This window comes from Gossypium arboreum, chromosome 11 (assembly GCF_025698485.1).
Source record: "Gossypium arboreum isolate Shixiya-1 chromosome 11, ASM2569848v2, whole genome shotgun sequence".
Classification (NCBI taxonomy): Eukaryota; Viridiplantae; Streptophyta; class Magnoliopsida; order Malvales; family Malvaceae; genus Gossypium; species Gossypium arboreum.
The window spans coordinates 32,966,010-32,982,621 of NC_069080.1; the positions used below are offsets into that span (position 1 = coordinate 32,966,010).

Below are 16,612 nucleotides of genomic sequence, written 5' to 3' on the forward strand. Positions count from 1 at the left end.
ATTCCTTTATAACTTCTCATGATTTCAAAAAATATAGTTTTGACAGTTGTGTTTACTTTAAAAAAAACAGTGATGGTTCTTTCGTGTATCTACTTCTTTATGTTGATGACATGTTGATAGCAGCAAAAGATAAAGGAGAGATAAGAAAGGTCAAAGCCCAACTAAGTGAAGAATTTGATATAAAAGATTTGGGACCAACAAAGAAGATACTTAGTATGGACATTCTCAGAGATAGAAAAGCAAGTAAATTGTACCTAAGTTAGAAGGGGTACATTGAGAAAATTCTTTGCAGGTTCAATATGCAGAGTGCTAAGCCTGTTAGTACTCCTTTAACAGCCCCTTTCAGACTTTCATCGGCTTTGTATCCACAATCAGATGATGAGATTGAGTACATGTCACATGTTTCATACTCTAGTGCAGTGGGATCCCTTATGTATGCTATGGTTTGTCCATGTCCAGATTTATTATATACAGTCAATGCAGTTAGCAGATACATGGCGAATCCCAGTAAAGAACACTGGAAAGCAGTTCAATGGATTTTAAAATATTTACGAGGTACTACTGATGTCTGCTTACAGTTTGGAAGAACTAGAGATAGAGTCATTGGGTATGTTGATAGTAATTTTACTGGAAACCTTGATAGAATAAGATCTCTCACAGGTTATGTCTTTACAATCGGAGGTTGTGCAATCAGTTGGAAAGCCACTTTGCAAACTACAGTCGCTTTGTCTACCACTGAAGCTGAGTATATGGCGATTACTGAGGCTTGTAAAGAAGCTATTTGGTTGAAGGGACTCTTTAGTGAACTCAATGAAGACCTTCAAATCAGTACAGTATTTTGTGAAAGTCAAAGTGCAATCTTCCTTACAAAAGATCAAATGTTTCATGAGAGAACAAAATATTTTGATGTTCAGTATCATTTTGTTCGTGATATTATTGCTCATGGTGTTGTGAGCAAAATTAGTACTCATGAAAATCCTATAGATATGATGACTAAGTCACTTCCTATAACCAAGTTTGAGCATTACTTAGACTTGGTTAGTGTTCATTGTTGAAGTTAAACCCTTAAGGGGTTTTATGAAAAAGGTAGAGAACTTGTTCGTTGAGAGTTCGCGATGAAAAACTTGTTCATTGAGAATTCCTATCAAGGTGGAGATTATTAGAATTAAATGACTCGAATCCTTATTTAAAAAAAAATACAGTGGTAAAATAAAATAAAAGTAAAATTCTATGTAGAACTGCACTTCTTTTATTTTATTTTAGAATAAGATTTTTTAAACCTTATTAAACTCCATCTATTTTATATTGATTAGAATAAGGTGTTTCAACTTACTAAAATATGGCTTTACAAGCCTAAAAATAGACATAGTCTATTCCTCTTGCAATTATTCGAAATCGACATAGTGAATTTTCGTCTCCTCTGCCCGTGATTTTTTTCCCGAAAGAGTTTCCACGTAAAATCTATGTGTTCTTTATTTTATTTTATTTTCACATATTGGAAGGTGAAATTTAAGCATGCCTTGCGAGGAAGTAATAAGGTAATTGATTGTTTAGCAAATGCGGCAATAGGAAAGCTAAACCAAGTAGTTCTTTTCTCAAATCCACCATAGTATGTTATACGGCTACTTAAAGAATATGCTTATTGTATAAGCCCAAATCTGCCCAGGGCCCAACAACCAGAATAAAACCAAATATTAAACCAAAAATCCATAAAAATAAAAACAAATTAATAGTCCATCAAAGTCCAAACTACATAACCCAAAACCCAAAACATTACAAACCCAAAATTAATACTAACCCTAGCTCAAGACTATACGGCCCAGCATGACCAAAAAAATTAAAACATCAGAAACCTAGGGTTTCTCCCCTTCACGCCGCAGCTAGGCCACCATGCCTCCATACGCTCCAGCGCTTCAGCAGCCACCGAGCTCCTTATGCCCCATGCCGAGTGCCACGTACCCCCACAGCTGGCCCCGTACCTCCGTACCTACAAACCAAAGAAGACAAATGCACAGTGAAACGAAAACAAAAAGAATATTGTATTTTTCTTTTATTTTTTTTCCTTCGGCTATAAGGCCCAAAAAAGAATCATCTGTAAGAGGTTACGCACACTGAGAGAAGCATATTGAAAAGAAAAATTCAAAAGCAATTTAAAAGGTGATTTCTGTTTTGAGTCTCGGGATCTTTTGCGTTTTTTATTTGCTTCTTTCATTGTTTTTATGTGCATTTTCTTTTTTTTATTTGCATTTAAAAACAAAAAAGGGAAGGGGAGTGCTTACCTTCGCGAATAGGCCATCAGAATCTTCATCTCCTTTGTCGAAATCAAAGGTCAAGATGAGATTTCAAGGGCTGAGATTGGTAACCTTTGAACCAAGGTTCTAAGTGTGGTGCGCGCACGTCGGTAACCACCTATTACAGTGGTGGCGATTGATTTGCTCAAAGTTTTGGGGTTAGCCGAATGGGGTAATGGCTTTTAGATTTTTTTTTACTCTATTTTTTAGAAAAGGGAAGGAAATGGTGGCTTTGCTTCATTAGGGTTATTTTTTTTTTTACTTTTTAAAGGACATAAAGTGACAACGTTTTGAGCCAATATTAATGGCTTTGAAATGGCACCATTTGGTCCTTGAGGGTTAATTGTATGGCAAATCCCTCCCTTTACGCTGGTTTCCAATTAACTTTTATTTCTATTTTATTTGTTTTAAATTTTCCCTAAAATTTATGTGTTGTTGCGATTTAGACCACGCCTGAGCACAATGTTTTAAGATCTAGAATATTTCCAAATTTGGTCCTCGTGCATTTGCACGCGTGGCGCATTTGTCCTCAATTTAATTTCAAGAATTTATAAATTTTCCCTTTTATTTTAATTTTATTTCAATTAAGTTCTTTTCATTATTTTTAAAATTCGTTTCACATTCATTTTTTTAAATTTTGGTTTGATAATTTGATATTTTAAGCTACTTGGATAATTGTGTTTTGTTTTAAAGTTATTATTATTTTAATATCTCATTTAAATATTTTTGTATATTCGTACATATATTATTTTGGTGGAGTTTTCTATTTAAAATTTACTTAATACTTTTATGTATATAGGAAGCTATTTTAGAAACTGCATTTTCGTGTTTATAATATTATTATTTCAAGATGCTTCTTTATATTATATTATTCTAATACTTTATAGTATCTCATTTAAATGCTTTTATGTATAATGACACATATATAATTTATAGCAAAATTAATTTAATTTTATACGCATTATTATTCCCAAGCTTTTTTTTTTTACATTTAATTGCTTCTAAATTCGTTTATATATACATATGTTTTTAAATCTATTGTGTGCATAATTATTTTCTAAGATCATATTTTATCATGTATTTTACTATCCTTTTATATTTTGTGTATCATTTAAATTCTCCTCCATTGTGTATATTGTCAATCTTTTGTAAATATATATTTTTTTAATATTTAGCATATTATTTGATTTAAATGTTTTCTTTTGCAACATCAATTTAAAAAATTTATATCGTGTTCCTTATTTTTCTTATAGATTATTTCAAGTCCTAACATGTGTTATTTGCTCATCAATGCATCATTCTTTAGAAGTTGTTTTGTATCATATTAATTTTACGTTGTTTGGTATCTCATGGGTTATTCGTTTTTGTATTATTTCATGTATATTTGTCGTATTGTTGTTCTCCATCCATGCTTAGAAGTTCGATTACATTTGTCTTAGATTAGTTACACTTAATTATTGGTTTTGTTAATTTGTTAATTACTAGTTGGTTAATTGGCATTGTATTTTATGAGTGCATGTTACCCCATGTTTTTTTTATTTTTTCTTTTAGTCTACAAATGTTGCATTATAATTTTCAACTTTTTAAAAAAAAATTAATTATTCCATCTCAGTTCAAGTAAAATTAATACGTTTTGAGCTAGTTCTACAATTGTTTATTTGAAGATTCACTAAAACAAAGGTAATAGTTTATGTTTGGGAACTCGAGGAATCGTGCCCAACCGTGCTGGGTTTCTATTTTCTGTTTGCCCAAATAATTAAATATTCCTTTGAAATTTCATCCGTACTTTGAAAATTCCTTAAAACGAAGGCAATGTTCGATGTTTAGAAATTCGGGGAATCGTGCCCTATCGTGCTGGGTTGCAATTTACCGTTTGTTCGAAATAATCGAATATTCCTTTAGAATTTCACTCATATTTTCTAAATTCTAAAACAAGGCAATGTTCAATGTTTAGGAATTTGAGGAATCGTGCCCTACTGTGTTGGGTTTCAGTTTTTCGTTGGGCTAAATAATTGGACATCCTTTTGTAATTTTCAACATATAAACTTTTGGAAGTCAAAATTTATCGTGTTTTCGAGGGTATAAAGGATCGTGTCCTATCGTGTTGGATGTGATGCTGTATTCCTCTGAAATAAGAGAATTTTAGCAACCAACTTGAGCCATTCAAATGCTTCCAAAGGAACCATATTTCAAAAATAGCTTTAAAACATAGACATAAGGACAGTACTTAATCAATTTGGCACTAATTTTGGGCGTACTGAGGGTGCTAATCCTTCCTCATACGTATCCTGCTCCCAAACCTGTTTTCTCAAATTTAAGTAGGCCAAAATTGATTTAAATGGAATAAAATATTTTATTAGGTGATCTAATCCCACCTAAACAAAAAAAATTGATGGCGACTCCACAATTTGTTTTAAAAAGTCAATCATTCGTTTTTTCAAAAATCAAAAATAAAAATGATTTCGACACTCATAATTCTCTATATGAAGGGATCACTGTTTCTATTCATTCCTAGTTAATAGTCGTATTTTTTTATCTACCAAAAGAAATTAATTTTAATTTTTATACAGATTTATTAAAAATTATTTAATACAAATTTAAACTGCACTACACTATCCTCACTCTCGATATTATATTAAAAGAAATAAAATCTAAAATTTTGCACGACATAGAAATACTAAAATAATTCAGGAATAACAATGTAATACATTTAAACTTACTTAATATAACATGCTTAGTAATTGAAGTAAAGACTTAATTGCTGATCTAGACTACGTTGGGGACTTGCTCTCCATTAAGCATATCTATAATTACAATTAATTTATTATCTACATGCGAAATCGATAATTACAACAAAAAAAAAATTCAATATTTTACAAAATATTTTTTATGTTACATTTGGTTATTAGTGTAATTAAATAAGAAAAAGATTTATTTAATATATATGTTAAAAATTAGACATAGAACAACTAATAATTTGTACAAGTTTAAATTTGATATTAGAAGAATTAATAAAAAATCTTGTAAAAACTAAGATCTCTTCAAAATAAGTAAAAGATATTCATTCTATTTACCACAAACAAGTCAAGTGAATAGTTAAAAGTTACTAATGAAATATGGGCTATGTGGAGACTTGTGGTTGGTTGTCATTGCTGCAATTAGTGAAATTAATGTATGCAGGTCTTGCACTAGTGGCATAATGAAGAAGACTTAAACTTCTTTTATTAATAAGGGCACTTCTCCATCCATTCTCCAACAATTTTAGAAATCTCTCCTACAAATTTATTCTTGAAGTTGCTTTCTTTTCTTTGTTTCTTCTTAGAAGTTTGTTGGCTTGTTTGTAGAGTTTCCTTTAGGTGAGTATTCTACTTCCCTTCTATCTTCTTTATGTTGTGTTTTGTTTGAATCACTTTGATGGTTGGCCAAGGAAAGGGTAAGGGTAAAGATAGTTAGGGAGTTCATAACACTTTTCTTCTGGGAGAGTGTGTGTGTGGGGGAAGGAAGAACATGCCCTTCGATAGTTGACATATATTTGTATACTTAAGTTTGGTTTCCATCTCTTATTACATTCTTTCTTTGTCGAAGTGTTGGATTCATACAATGTTATGTTCAGACAATTAGTAGGGTTGTCAAAATGGGATTAAAATAAACCAACATTGTGAAAATGGGATCAGAAACAAAGGCAGTGATGAGGTTTAGTAGACAATATATGTCACATGATTAAAAACGATTAAGTTCCACTAGTTTGACCATGAGATTTTTATGGTCTAAAATTTCAGAATGACAACCATGCTCCACAATTAATGTTTAAACTAGCATTAAAAGAGAAATAATACGTTGGAAAAAAAAAAAGAAGAAATTTATAAGTCTACATGTCTTCAGGTGGAAGAAAAATTTCGGATGACCCAAGACGAGTAGAGTTAACATAATCTTGAGGTGAATGAGCTGAAACTCCTGGGATCACCAATCAAATCATTCTAGAAACCCTTAAGAACCACCCTTCTTTGTAACCTGGTCCCTTTGAATAATGTATTGTGAAGCTTCTTATCAACTCAAAGACAGAGTTTATCCTCATCGGCACTGCGTGTAGTACCGAGAAATAGTTCTTGTTTGGTAATACATGAACAAACTGCAATAATCAAGTAGTTTTGGATAAGAAAACAATTGTTGTAACCTCAAAAATTAAACATTGTGGTTACCTTTCCATCATAGTGTCTGTTATAATAGAGACAGGTGCCAAAGTGCTTGTACCAATGCTCTTTGTCATCGTAAGGCAGCCTTGGGACCATATCGTTACAGTAAACAAACCTGAAATATGGAATTTTGTGCTCTTCCAGCTTGTTCTCCATGAACTTGCAAAATTCCTCATCTCCAACCCTGGGTTGACCATACGTGTAAACCCCTTCCAATCTCTTCAACAACAATTTCTCATCATGGTATAACAAAATTGCAGGAAATAGAATTGCTAACGCCCCACCCAAACTGTGGCCTGTCATTATATATTTTGTTTTCTCACTTTCGCTCAATAGTGCCTTTAACTTGTCTCTTATGTGATAGTAAGCCAAGGGTTGTTTCCTGGTTTCGTCCTTTTTGCATTCAACTGGCCATCCGTCACCATCCTTTTGCATCCCTAGGGCTTTCATGAAACCGCGATGGACATGTCCAATGTTGGGAACCTTGTGATAAGAGAGATCGATGTCTGTACACCATGCATCAGCATCAAATGGCTCTGTTCCCCTAAAGGTAACAACAACAGTATCGTGGTCATCGCTTTTATCGCGAAGAAAAAAGAGTTCAGTTGTGGCTTTTCCTTGGAAATCTGCCAAAAAAAAAAAAATCACATTAAATCATCAGTTCATTCGATGTCTAAGCATGATTAACATGTTCTTTAAGGGTTGATGAAGATTGATATCTTGGAGTTACCATTCCAGCATTTATAAAATCCCAAGTACTCCATCTGCCAAAAGATTGAAAATTAAGTAATTATATATAATCAGCAAAAGTGTAGGGAACGGAGATGTTGATTCAAATTAGATAATTTGTACCTTCCAATGATCCTTGACAATAGTTTCAATGTAGGCTTTGTTCTCATATGCTACTTTGGAAGCCATCATAGACAGTGCGGAATAATACTTGCATTCGTCTCTAGGTTTGATGTTCCTATCTAGCTCCTTTCTTTTATCTATATGTCCAACGCAAGAGATGAATGCTGCTGAATCTCTATCCGGTATCAAAGTCCCTGTACCAAAACATTACGTTTTCACTAATTTTTACTTTCCAATGCGATATCATAAACCCTAAAAATGATTTTACAATGACTTATTATTATTATTACCTGATACTCGTCACACTAAGTAGCAAGGCAATGTATAATTTTTATGCAAGCCTCACAGAAACAAGTAATTATATCATATGATGAAATGCATGTGCATATATATAACAAAGAGTTAAAGAGGATGGGTAAATAAGGCTCCCGCAAAACTCACGTACGTTTCACTTTTCAGTGTAAACGCACCATACTTTTTGTCTTTGGATAACATAAAATTTATTCAGTCGACTGCAGCACTAATTCTCTACTAGTCAACTGAAAAATTCCCAGTTAATTAGAATTTCTTTCTTTCTTTCTTTAACCCTGTTCAGAGCTTAGATGCATGTGATGATTGAAATCTTAGGTAATAATTTTAATAATAATTTATTATTTAATATAAACATAGTTTAAAATCCAACCATCCCACTAAAGCAATGGTTAAGATTTTAAGTATTAGCACCCACACATTTAGAGTCAAACCCGGTCATAAGCCCACAAAATATTTAAAAAATTCAAGATAAAAAAGTGCTATTACTTGAAGGAGTCATAATCATAAATGAATGCATAAACTTCAATAGGTTAGATTTTAGTATTTGTATTTTTTATTTTGATATCTAAATTTAGTAATTAGATTTATTTTAGTCTTTTATTTTAATTTTTGTTAAAATTTAATGATGTAATCAATATTCTTAAAATATGTCTAAATTGGTCGATCCGACTGATTACCTGAGAACCAATTGGTATACTAATCCAAACAAAGAGATTGAACCGATTAAATAAAAAAATTGCTCAAAATCGATACAAATAAAAAATTATGACAAAAGACAATAGTTGAACAAGTTGACGCAGTTTAATAAATTTTTTTAATTATTTATTTAATTATTGTTAGTTTAGCAATTGAACTGATCAAATCAATTGAATGGGGAACTAGTAGTTTAACTGGTTCAACCACTAGTTAGATTACTATAGCATTGTATTTAACACTCTAAAATTGTACCATATCATCACTTGAAACTTTATAGAATTTTTTTTAAATTTTCAAATTATGATGTAACATAATCATTACTACATCATTAAACTTTTATATCTTTCAAATACATATAAAAAAGTATAGATATTAAAATAGACTTAATTACTAAATTCAGGGACCAATAATTGTATTATCCCTAAACAAATATATTAAATGTACCTAGGAAGCAGGGATGCTCTAGATTCTTGTGTTTAATTTAATTTAATTTTTTTGTTACATGTGTCTCTAATTTAGTTTGGTACTTACATATTAAATGGCTCAACTTGCTATTCAAAAAATAATAATCAATACAGGGTTAATCATTTTATTTATTTATTTATTATTCTTTGGGAGTAAAATGATCATCAAGAAGTCAAAAATCAGATCGGAGGAACACTGATAGTTGCTTTAAAGAGAACATCATACATCAACTACAGCTATATGTGTATGTATACATACCTTTAAGGAGATTGATGATGAAAACAAAAAGGGTGGGATTGTTAGAGAGAAAGTTGAGCCACATCTCGATCAATGCTCCCATCCATGCCATTGGCCTGGAAATGAAGATGAGCAACTTCTGCAACACAACCGAGATGAATATCATCCATCTCCGCCTGAAACTTACATCTCTGTTACCTGAACTCTCCACAAACTCCCTCTTCTCCAAGTTACTTGAAACCAAGACTGAAATGAGGTCCACCACTTTCGCTTCTTCAGGTTTTAATATCATATAACTAGATGAGTAAACCTTGTAATTTTCACCCATTATTATGCTGTACTAACAAGAAAGAAGAAGAAAAACTCAAGGACTATGGCTGAGGGCTGATTGTTTAAACCCCTTTTTATATATAAAAAAAAAAAACCAACTAAACCTACAAATACATTTACAGCACCTTTAGTTCACTGTAATAAAATAGAGACATAATCAATAATTCAATTATATAGTTCAATAAAATGAAATAAAGTTATAATAATATTCTTATATTTAGTTGAATGAAATAGATCTAATAGCATAATGAAAAAATTGAAATGACCAAATTAATCTTAGCAATTTTTTTAAGTAGATGATTATTGTTATTGTTATTAAATTTTAATATAACTATTATTAAATATAATTTAATAAAAATAATATATAATTTAATAATATTCTTAATATAATTATTTTTATATTAAAATAATTTATTTTTAAATTATATTTTATATTACATTAATTTAATATTTTATATTAAAGTATTTCAAATATTTTATTTTTATATTTACTGAATCCAAGTTTTAAAGGACTAATTTGGAAATTAATTTTATTTTGATATTCAAAGTTGGTGATACCAAAAATAGTTATTACATGAGGATAATGAATAGGAAAATAATGGATGGTTATTCCATTAAATGAGTATGACGTTCAACCAAACAAAAGAATGATTTACCATTTAATGAATAATGAGAGGTGTTATTTTATTTCCCAACCAAACATGGTATTAGTGCTCGGACAATAGAGTTAGTTAAACTTCACAACTGAACCTACCAGGTTTTTATCACTTATGCTAAAATACTTAAGGCATAATTATGCTTCAACTTTACCAACATTCTATTTAATTTTTCATTATTTTTAATCCTTGATTTTACATAATTTATCAAATCATCCTAAAATAGATAAAAATTTAACGTTTATGCATTTTGCTAATCACATCAGCAATTAATTTATTTTAAAAATTAAAAATATTTTTCATAATTTTTATATTTTTCATATTTTTAAATTTTTATATTTAAAATTAATTAATTATTAATGTGACATAATGCGAAATCCACATTTACAACACCTTAATAAAATTAATGTATATTGATTTTTTCATCTATTTTAGATTATTTAACAAACAATTCAATATAAAAATTAAAAAATAAAAATTGAAAGATTAAATATTTTTATATAAATTTAGAGGCGAAAATAAATCAATATGTAAAAATCAAATTGAAAAACACATCACAGCATTTTGTACCCATTTATGGAGTTTTTTTTCTTTTCATTTTGGTACATGAATAAATAATGGGAATACCGCCCTAACTCATCATGCTCCAGTACATGCTGAATCCCGACCTAAAATTCCCAATAGTCTGGCATCCTAGGGTGAAATAACCGTATATGGTGATTTTTAATCAAAATTATTGGATTAAGCTACATTTTTTAAAATTTATCAGAATAGTTCAATTTTAAATAGAGTGTGAAAATATATCTAATTGGATATATTTTCAACGGATTTTGCAAGAAAACGCTTTCAGATAGACGTGCTGATCATAGAGGTGAAACTAGAATAATTTTTTAAGGGGGCCAAATAAAATTTTAATTTTTTTATAGTTTATATCTTTATAATTTTTAAAGGATTAAATCGAATTTTTATAATTTTAGGGGTCAAAGTATAATTTTATCTTTACTAATTTAAAATTTTAAAATTTTTAAAGGGCCTAAATAGTATTTTTTTTTCCATTTTAGGAGGGCCAGGGCCCCTCCTGACCCTCTTAAATTCGCCTCTGGCTGAACAAGTTTTCTCAAAATTTTCCCCTAATCGGTTTAGGGTTTTTAGGGTTTTTGATATTCGGGATTTTGTTTTAAGGTTTTTAATTTTAAAATTTTTATATATTTTTAGGATTTTTTTATAGTTTTTATATTTGTTAAAAATTATAAATTTTAGAATTTTATAAATATTTTGAACTTTTAAAATTACTCGTGTAATTTTTCAAAATTTTTGTTGAGAGAGTCAAATTTTTTCATTTTCGAAATTGATAGGAATCAAAAGAGTGTTTACACCAATCTGTTATTTGAATTATTCGAATTGTAAAATTTAACTCGATTCGAACTCAAAACTCGAATTACTTATTGGAGTTATTTTTCGATATTTTCGAATCAAATCAAGTTTTTCTCACCCCTAGAAGAACAAGTAAATATGCTAAAAAACGTGCATATTTCTGAAAATATTATCCCGAGAATCTCGAAATATTTGACCAATTCCATGGTGAGGGGCAATTTTGGGGGGTTAATAATTGAAGAGTTTGGGACTCAGAATTTCGTCCAGCTGAATGCGTTTTCACACACACTTTCCAAAATCAACCTATTCCGACAAATTTAAAAAAGAAATCGACCTAATCCAATAATTTTAATTAAAAATTGATATATATGAGTAATTCACCCGACATCTTAAGGTTATACCAAACAGTTTTGGAGTTAATTAATTCTATTATTAGAGTACATTATAAAAATTCATGAGGTTGGTTAATTATTTATTAGTAATTAAAAATATGATAAAAGTCAAATAAATCATTAATTTGATGGTAAAATACTTTCATTCCTTTTAAATGCTATTTCACAGAATAAATCTTAAAATTACAAATTAAATTTGATTAATTTAAATGTACAATGTTATAAATATATCATGTTATAATAAAATATTTATTTCTCTATTTAGACCATCTATTTCGGCCTTGAACAAGTTTCATTTATATTGTCCACTTGAACGTGGCATATTTAACTAAACTAAAAGTATGGATCCATTAGGGTGTTAACACTTCCAACCAATTTGATTGAGATGATTGGATAAATATGAAAATTTTATTATTAAAATGTTATTTTTTAGATATAAATATCATATTTATTCAAGATAGTTTTGGAGCGGCTAGAATATTGATTTATATAGACTTTTATGAAATAAATATTCAAGATAATTAATGAAATAATTTCAACTTTTAAATAAGAGTTTAAAGCCTATCAAAACACTGTTGATTGACCACTTGAATAGGTTATTTTGTGTCGCACGTCAAAAGTAGTTTTGAAGTGTCTTTGTCGACAGTTTTGTTGTGTTCTTGTGGTTATTTTGTGATACTCTTTATATATTCTTTAGAGAGTTTACTAATTGTATTGTGAGGTATTTGGGTGAGTGATTTGTGGCAATTTGGGTCGATATTGGGGTTGTAATTACTTTTTTGTGTAATGGTAGATTGGACTTAAGCTAATAGGTGATTTTGACTGATTGTAGAATAAAATCACTCACTGGACAAGACTCTACAGACTTAGTACTTGTGTCTAAACTGCATTAACAAAGATTGGTTGTGTCGGTTCTTTTCTGCTCTTATTTTTACATTGTCTATTTTTTTCTAACTGTTGTTACAACAAACGTTAAGTAAAGTTGAATTGTCATATCGACAGAGTAATTATTTTTCAACTATGATCTTTTGTAATTTATACCTAAAATTTTGATTTAATTAAGTTTTCACAAATCATTGACACAATTATCACTATAGTACCATTTTACGTTTAGATATCGCATATGTAAATAATTATATTTATCTAAAATTAAAATAAAGTGATGTATTTATTTTAATATGTACAATTGAATCAAAATTAATGTTTTATGTATACATTAAAATCATAATCAAAATTTAATATGTATTATTACACAAAATCATAATTTATATATAACATCACATATTTCACCATAGTTTAACATATAATTTTGAAGTTTATCCAAATTAATAATAATACCATAACAAATTAGTAATAAAAGCCAAAGAGTTGGTTGTTTCAAGTTGAACATGTAATGAGTAAATTGATATGGAGCAGTCAAATTAAAAAGTTTTCACCTTACATATAGACATAAAAAAGATAAAATAAAAAGTTTAAATCTATTTGTGGATATTTACATTTGTATTTCAACTTAACTTTCAAATAAGTGTCCATTTGAATGTTCCTTTAGCGTCTGTGCGGCACGTTTGAAGTATTTTTCCTCACAACAATTTATTTGGATTGTAACGGTGGAGTGTAGGGTAAATTTAGATAAGCGGTGTGTTTATTTATAATTAATATAAAAATAGTAGTTATAGTAAAATTAAATACTGTACTGTAAGATAAAAATTAAACTAAACACAATGCACTTAATCGCTCATCCAAATTCATCCGCAATAACAAGTTTTATCACACTGGAGACTTTTTTTTTTTTTTTTCTACCGGTGCTCTTTGCTCCAGCTAAAAGTTTCAACATCAAATAATAGATCATTTTACATTTATATCCTGTTTTGTCTTCTTTGCCATTCTTTTCATTTTTTATTGTTTTTTCCTTCACATTCTTTGTTTTTGGTTGCGGCTTCACGTTCTTTTCTTAATTCTTAATTTAAAAAATATTTATTACATAATAAATTAATACATATTATTAACAATACAAATTGTATTTATTATATAAAATAAAATTAAAAATAATTATCATTTTATCTAATAAATAGTTTAAATTATTATATAATTAATTAAATTATTTATAATAAAATATCGGAATATACATTTTAATATATTTAATAATTTTATAAAAGTAAAATAATTTTAAAAAACTTCTATCATATATAGTTTCTAATTTGATGTCTTTAATAGTCACTTTCTATTATCACCTCATTGTTATAGTTGCGTTTGAATCTAAACACACACATTACTGCTGTTTCTAATCTCACTGCTACTGTATCCAATCTCAGCTCTACAGTAACTAATATCAGCGTCACCATTGTTTTTAACCTTACCAGAGGTAAACACACTACCCATCCAAACTAAGCCTAAATTTCTTTTTCTTTTTTCTATACACGTTGGGTTTGGCAATAGTGTGGCCTATGACTCTGTTAAGACGGATAGGGATAATCCTTTGTTATTAGATATCAATTATATTGTAATAGGATTTGGATTATATTTTGTCTTTATTTAATTCAACATCAATTATATTATACTAGGATTTTTATTATATTTTTTCTTTATTTAAAGATGAGTAAAGTCAATTGGGTCTTAGCTCGATTGGCATGGGTATTGTTGTCAATGCAAAGAGATGTAGGTTCGAGTGCACTGAAACATATTATCCTCCTATTTATGGGTTGAGGAGGAAATATGAGTAGTTCTAGACATTGTGTCAGAAAGAGCAGATATGACCAAAACCTGTAATAATATTATTAAATAAAATTAGTATAATTAGAACCAAATCAAGCCCCAGATATGAAAATTATCATAATTCTAGATGGATTTGATTTATATTACATAATTAATATTTTTCAAATGAAAATAGTGGAAGATCAACATTTTCTTTCTATATGATAATAAATTGTACTATTTGAAATATTCTAGTTGAGTCTATGTACTATCAAAATTTATTAAAATTAATTCCTCTTCTTTCCATGAAAAATTAAATTTTGGTATTGTATAAATGCAAGTTAGAAATTATATTAAAATTTCGATATTAAGTATTAAGTGTAATGGTAAGATAAATTATATTTTCAAACAAACATATAAAATTAAATTTTAAAAATAACACTGATGAAAAATAATCACGAATCCCAATTATGAATTTCAATACTGAAGAGTATAATAGGATTAAATCCATATTTTTACTTGGCCAACTTTATATTAAGCGTGTAAATAGTACTAATTAGCACAACCCAGGGCCCAAGGTTACTTTCAAGGCCTGCTATAATACAATTTGTGGGGGCCTTTAGGTTGGAGTGATAGAACTGGTTTTTAAATGGCTTAAATCTACCAAAGACCCCTATATATTTTTAAAATTTAAATTTATTTTTTATTTTTTATTTTTTTGAGACATTGAGTCTTTATAATTTTCTAATTTAAAATATTGGTTCCTCCATCAATTTTTCCATTAGATTTGTTGGTGTGGCTGATAAAAAGGTTAAAATAAATTTTCTAGCCCTCAACATTTATAATTTTTATCAATCTTATCTATCAATTTTGTCATTACTATTTAAAAGTACAAAACAATACCAAAAAAAAATTGTTTTAAAAATTATAAGTTCTTTCATGCTTTCAATAAAAAAAATATAAAAATTTATAAATTTTGTGAAAATTAAAAACTCTTTAAAATTTAAGAATAAAAATAATTTTTAAATATTCATTTTGAATAACTTTTAAAAAGATGAAAAATATAAAAAAAATCCAAAATGTGTTATTTGCTCCATGAATGTTAATGAGGTCTCTCTAAACCTTGAGCTATTCATTTGGTCCATATTAAATCAAATTTGAACAGTTTTTTTTAATGTTAGATTAGATTAATTATATATCTAAAATATTTTTATGTAAATTTAATTATATTTTTTATTTAATATTAGTATAAATTAATTTTTAAATAATGATATAAATTTGGTTCAAAATAAATTTAATATAATTATTAGTTCAAAATACAATATATTAAAAGAATTTTATATAATGCATTTTGAACACAACACTTAATGTAGCAAAAGTACCAAGATTTTTGAATAAAAAGTACAGGGACTCAATGTGTCAAAATTAAAGTATAGGGACTAATTTAAATTTCAAAAGAGAAGAAGGATCTCTAGCATAGTTAAACAAATTTTTATGTAGTTTTAAAGAATAAGGATCAAATTAATATATATATATATATAAACACGAGGGCTAAAAATGTTATTTTACCACTTTTAATTGTTACTAAATAACTTTAATGGTAACACTAAATGGAGGGATTAAGATTTTAATTAAAAAAGTATAAGGACCCAATGTCTCAAGATTAAAGTATGGGGATTAAATTTTAAATTTTAAAAGAATACATAGATCTCTATAAGAAAAAGGATCAAATTAACAAAAATTATAAACGTTGATGGCTAAAGAAATTATTTTACCATTTTTAATTGTTGCACAATTGACTTTAAAGACAAAATTAAATGAAGAAAACAAGATTTTTAAATAAATAAATAAATAAATATATATATATATATATATATATATATATATATATATATATTCAAACAAAAGTAAAAAAAATTTAAATTAAAAAAAAAAAGTGTACAGACATCTTAGCATATTTAATCCTTTTAAATCCACAACATTGCTAATAATTCATATTTTTTAATTTAATGTCTGGAATAACTTAAAATCTCACTCACTTCTAAATATGTTTCAGTGTACTTAAACTAATGTCCTATTTCACTAATAAATTGAATCCAAATAATATTATGTTTGGAAACTAT

General features: G+C 28.2%; 1 protein-coding gene across 1 annotated transcript; it reads right to left on the reverse strand.

Moving 5' to 3' along the window:
- Nucleotides 1-6,147: 6,147 nt before the first annotated feature.
- LOC108462075 (triacylglycerol lipase OBL1) lies at nt 6,148-9,419 on the reverse strand. Its single transcript, XM_053021152.1, has 5 exons — nt 9,068-9,419; nt 7,337-7,530; nt 7,215-7,248; nt 6,491-7,110; nt 6,148-6,420 (listed from the first exon to the last, which is right to left on the reverse strand). The coding sequence occupies exons 1-5, from the start codon at nt 9,372-9,374 to the stop codon at nt 6,259-6,261; spliced, it is 1,317 nt and encodes a 438-aa protein (XP_052877112.1). The 5' UTR covers nt 9,375-9,419; the 3' UTR covers nt 6,148-6,258.
- Nucleotides 9,420-16,612: the final 7,193 nt, after the last annotated feature.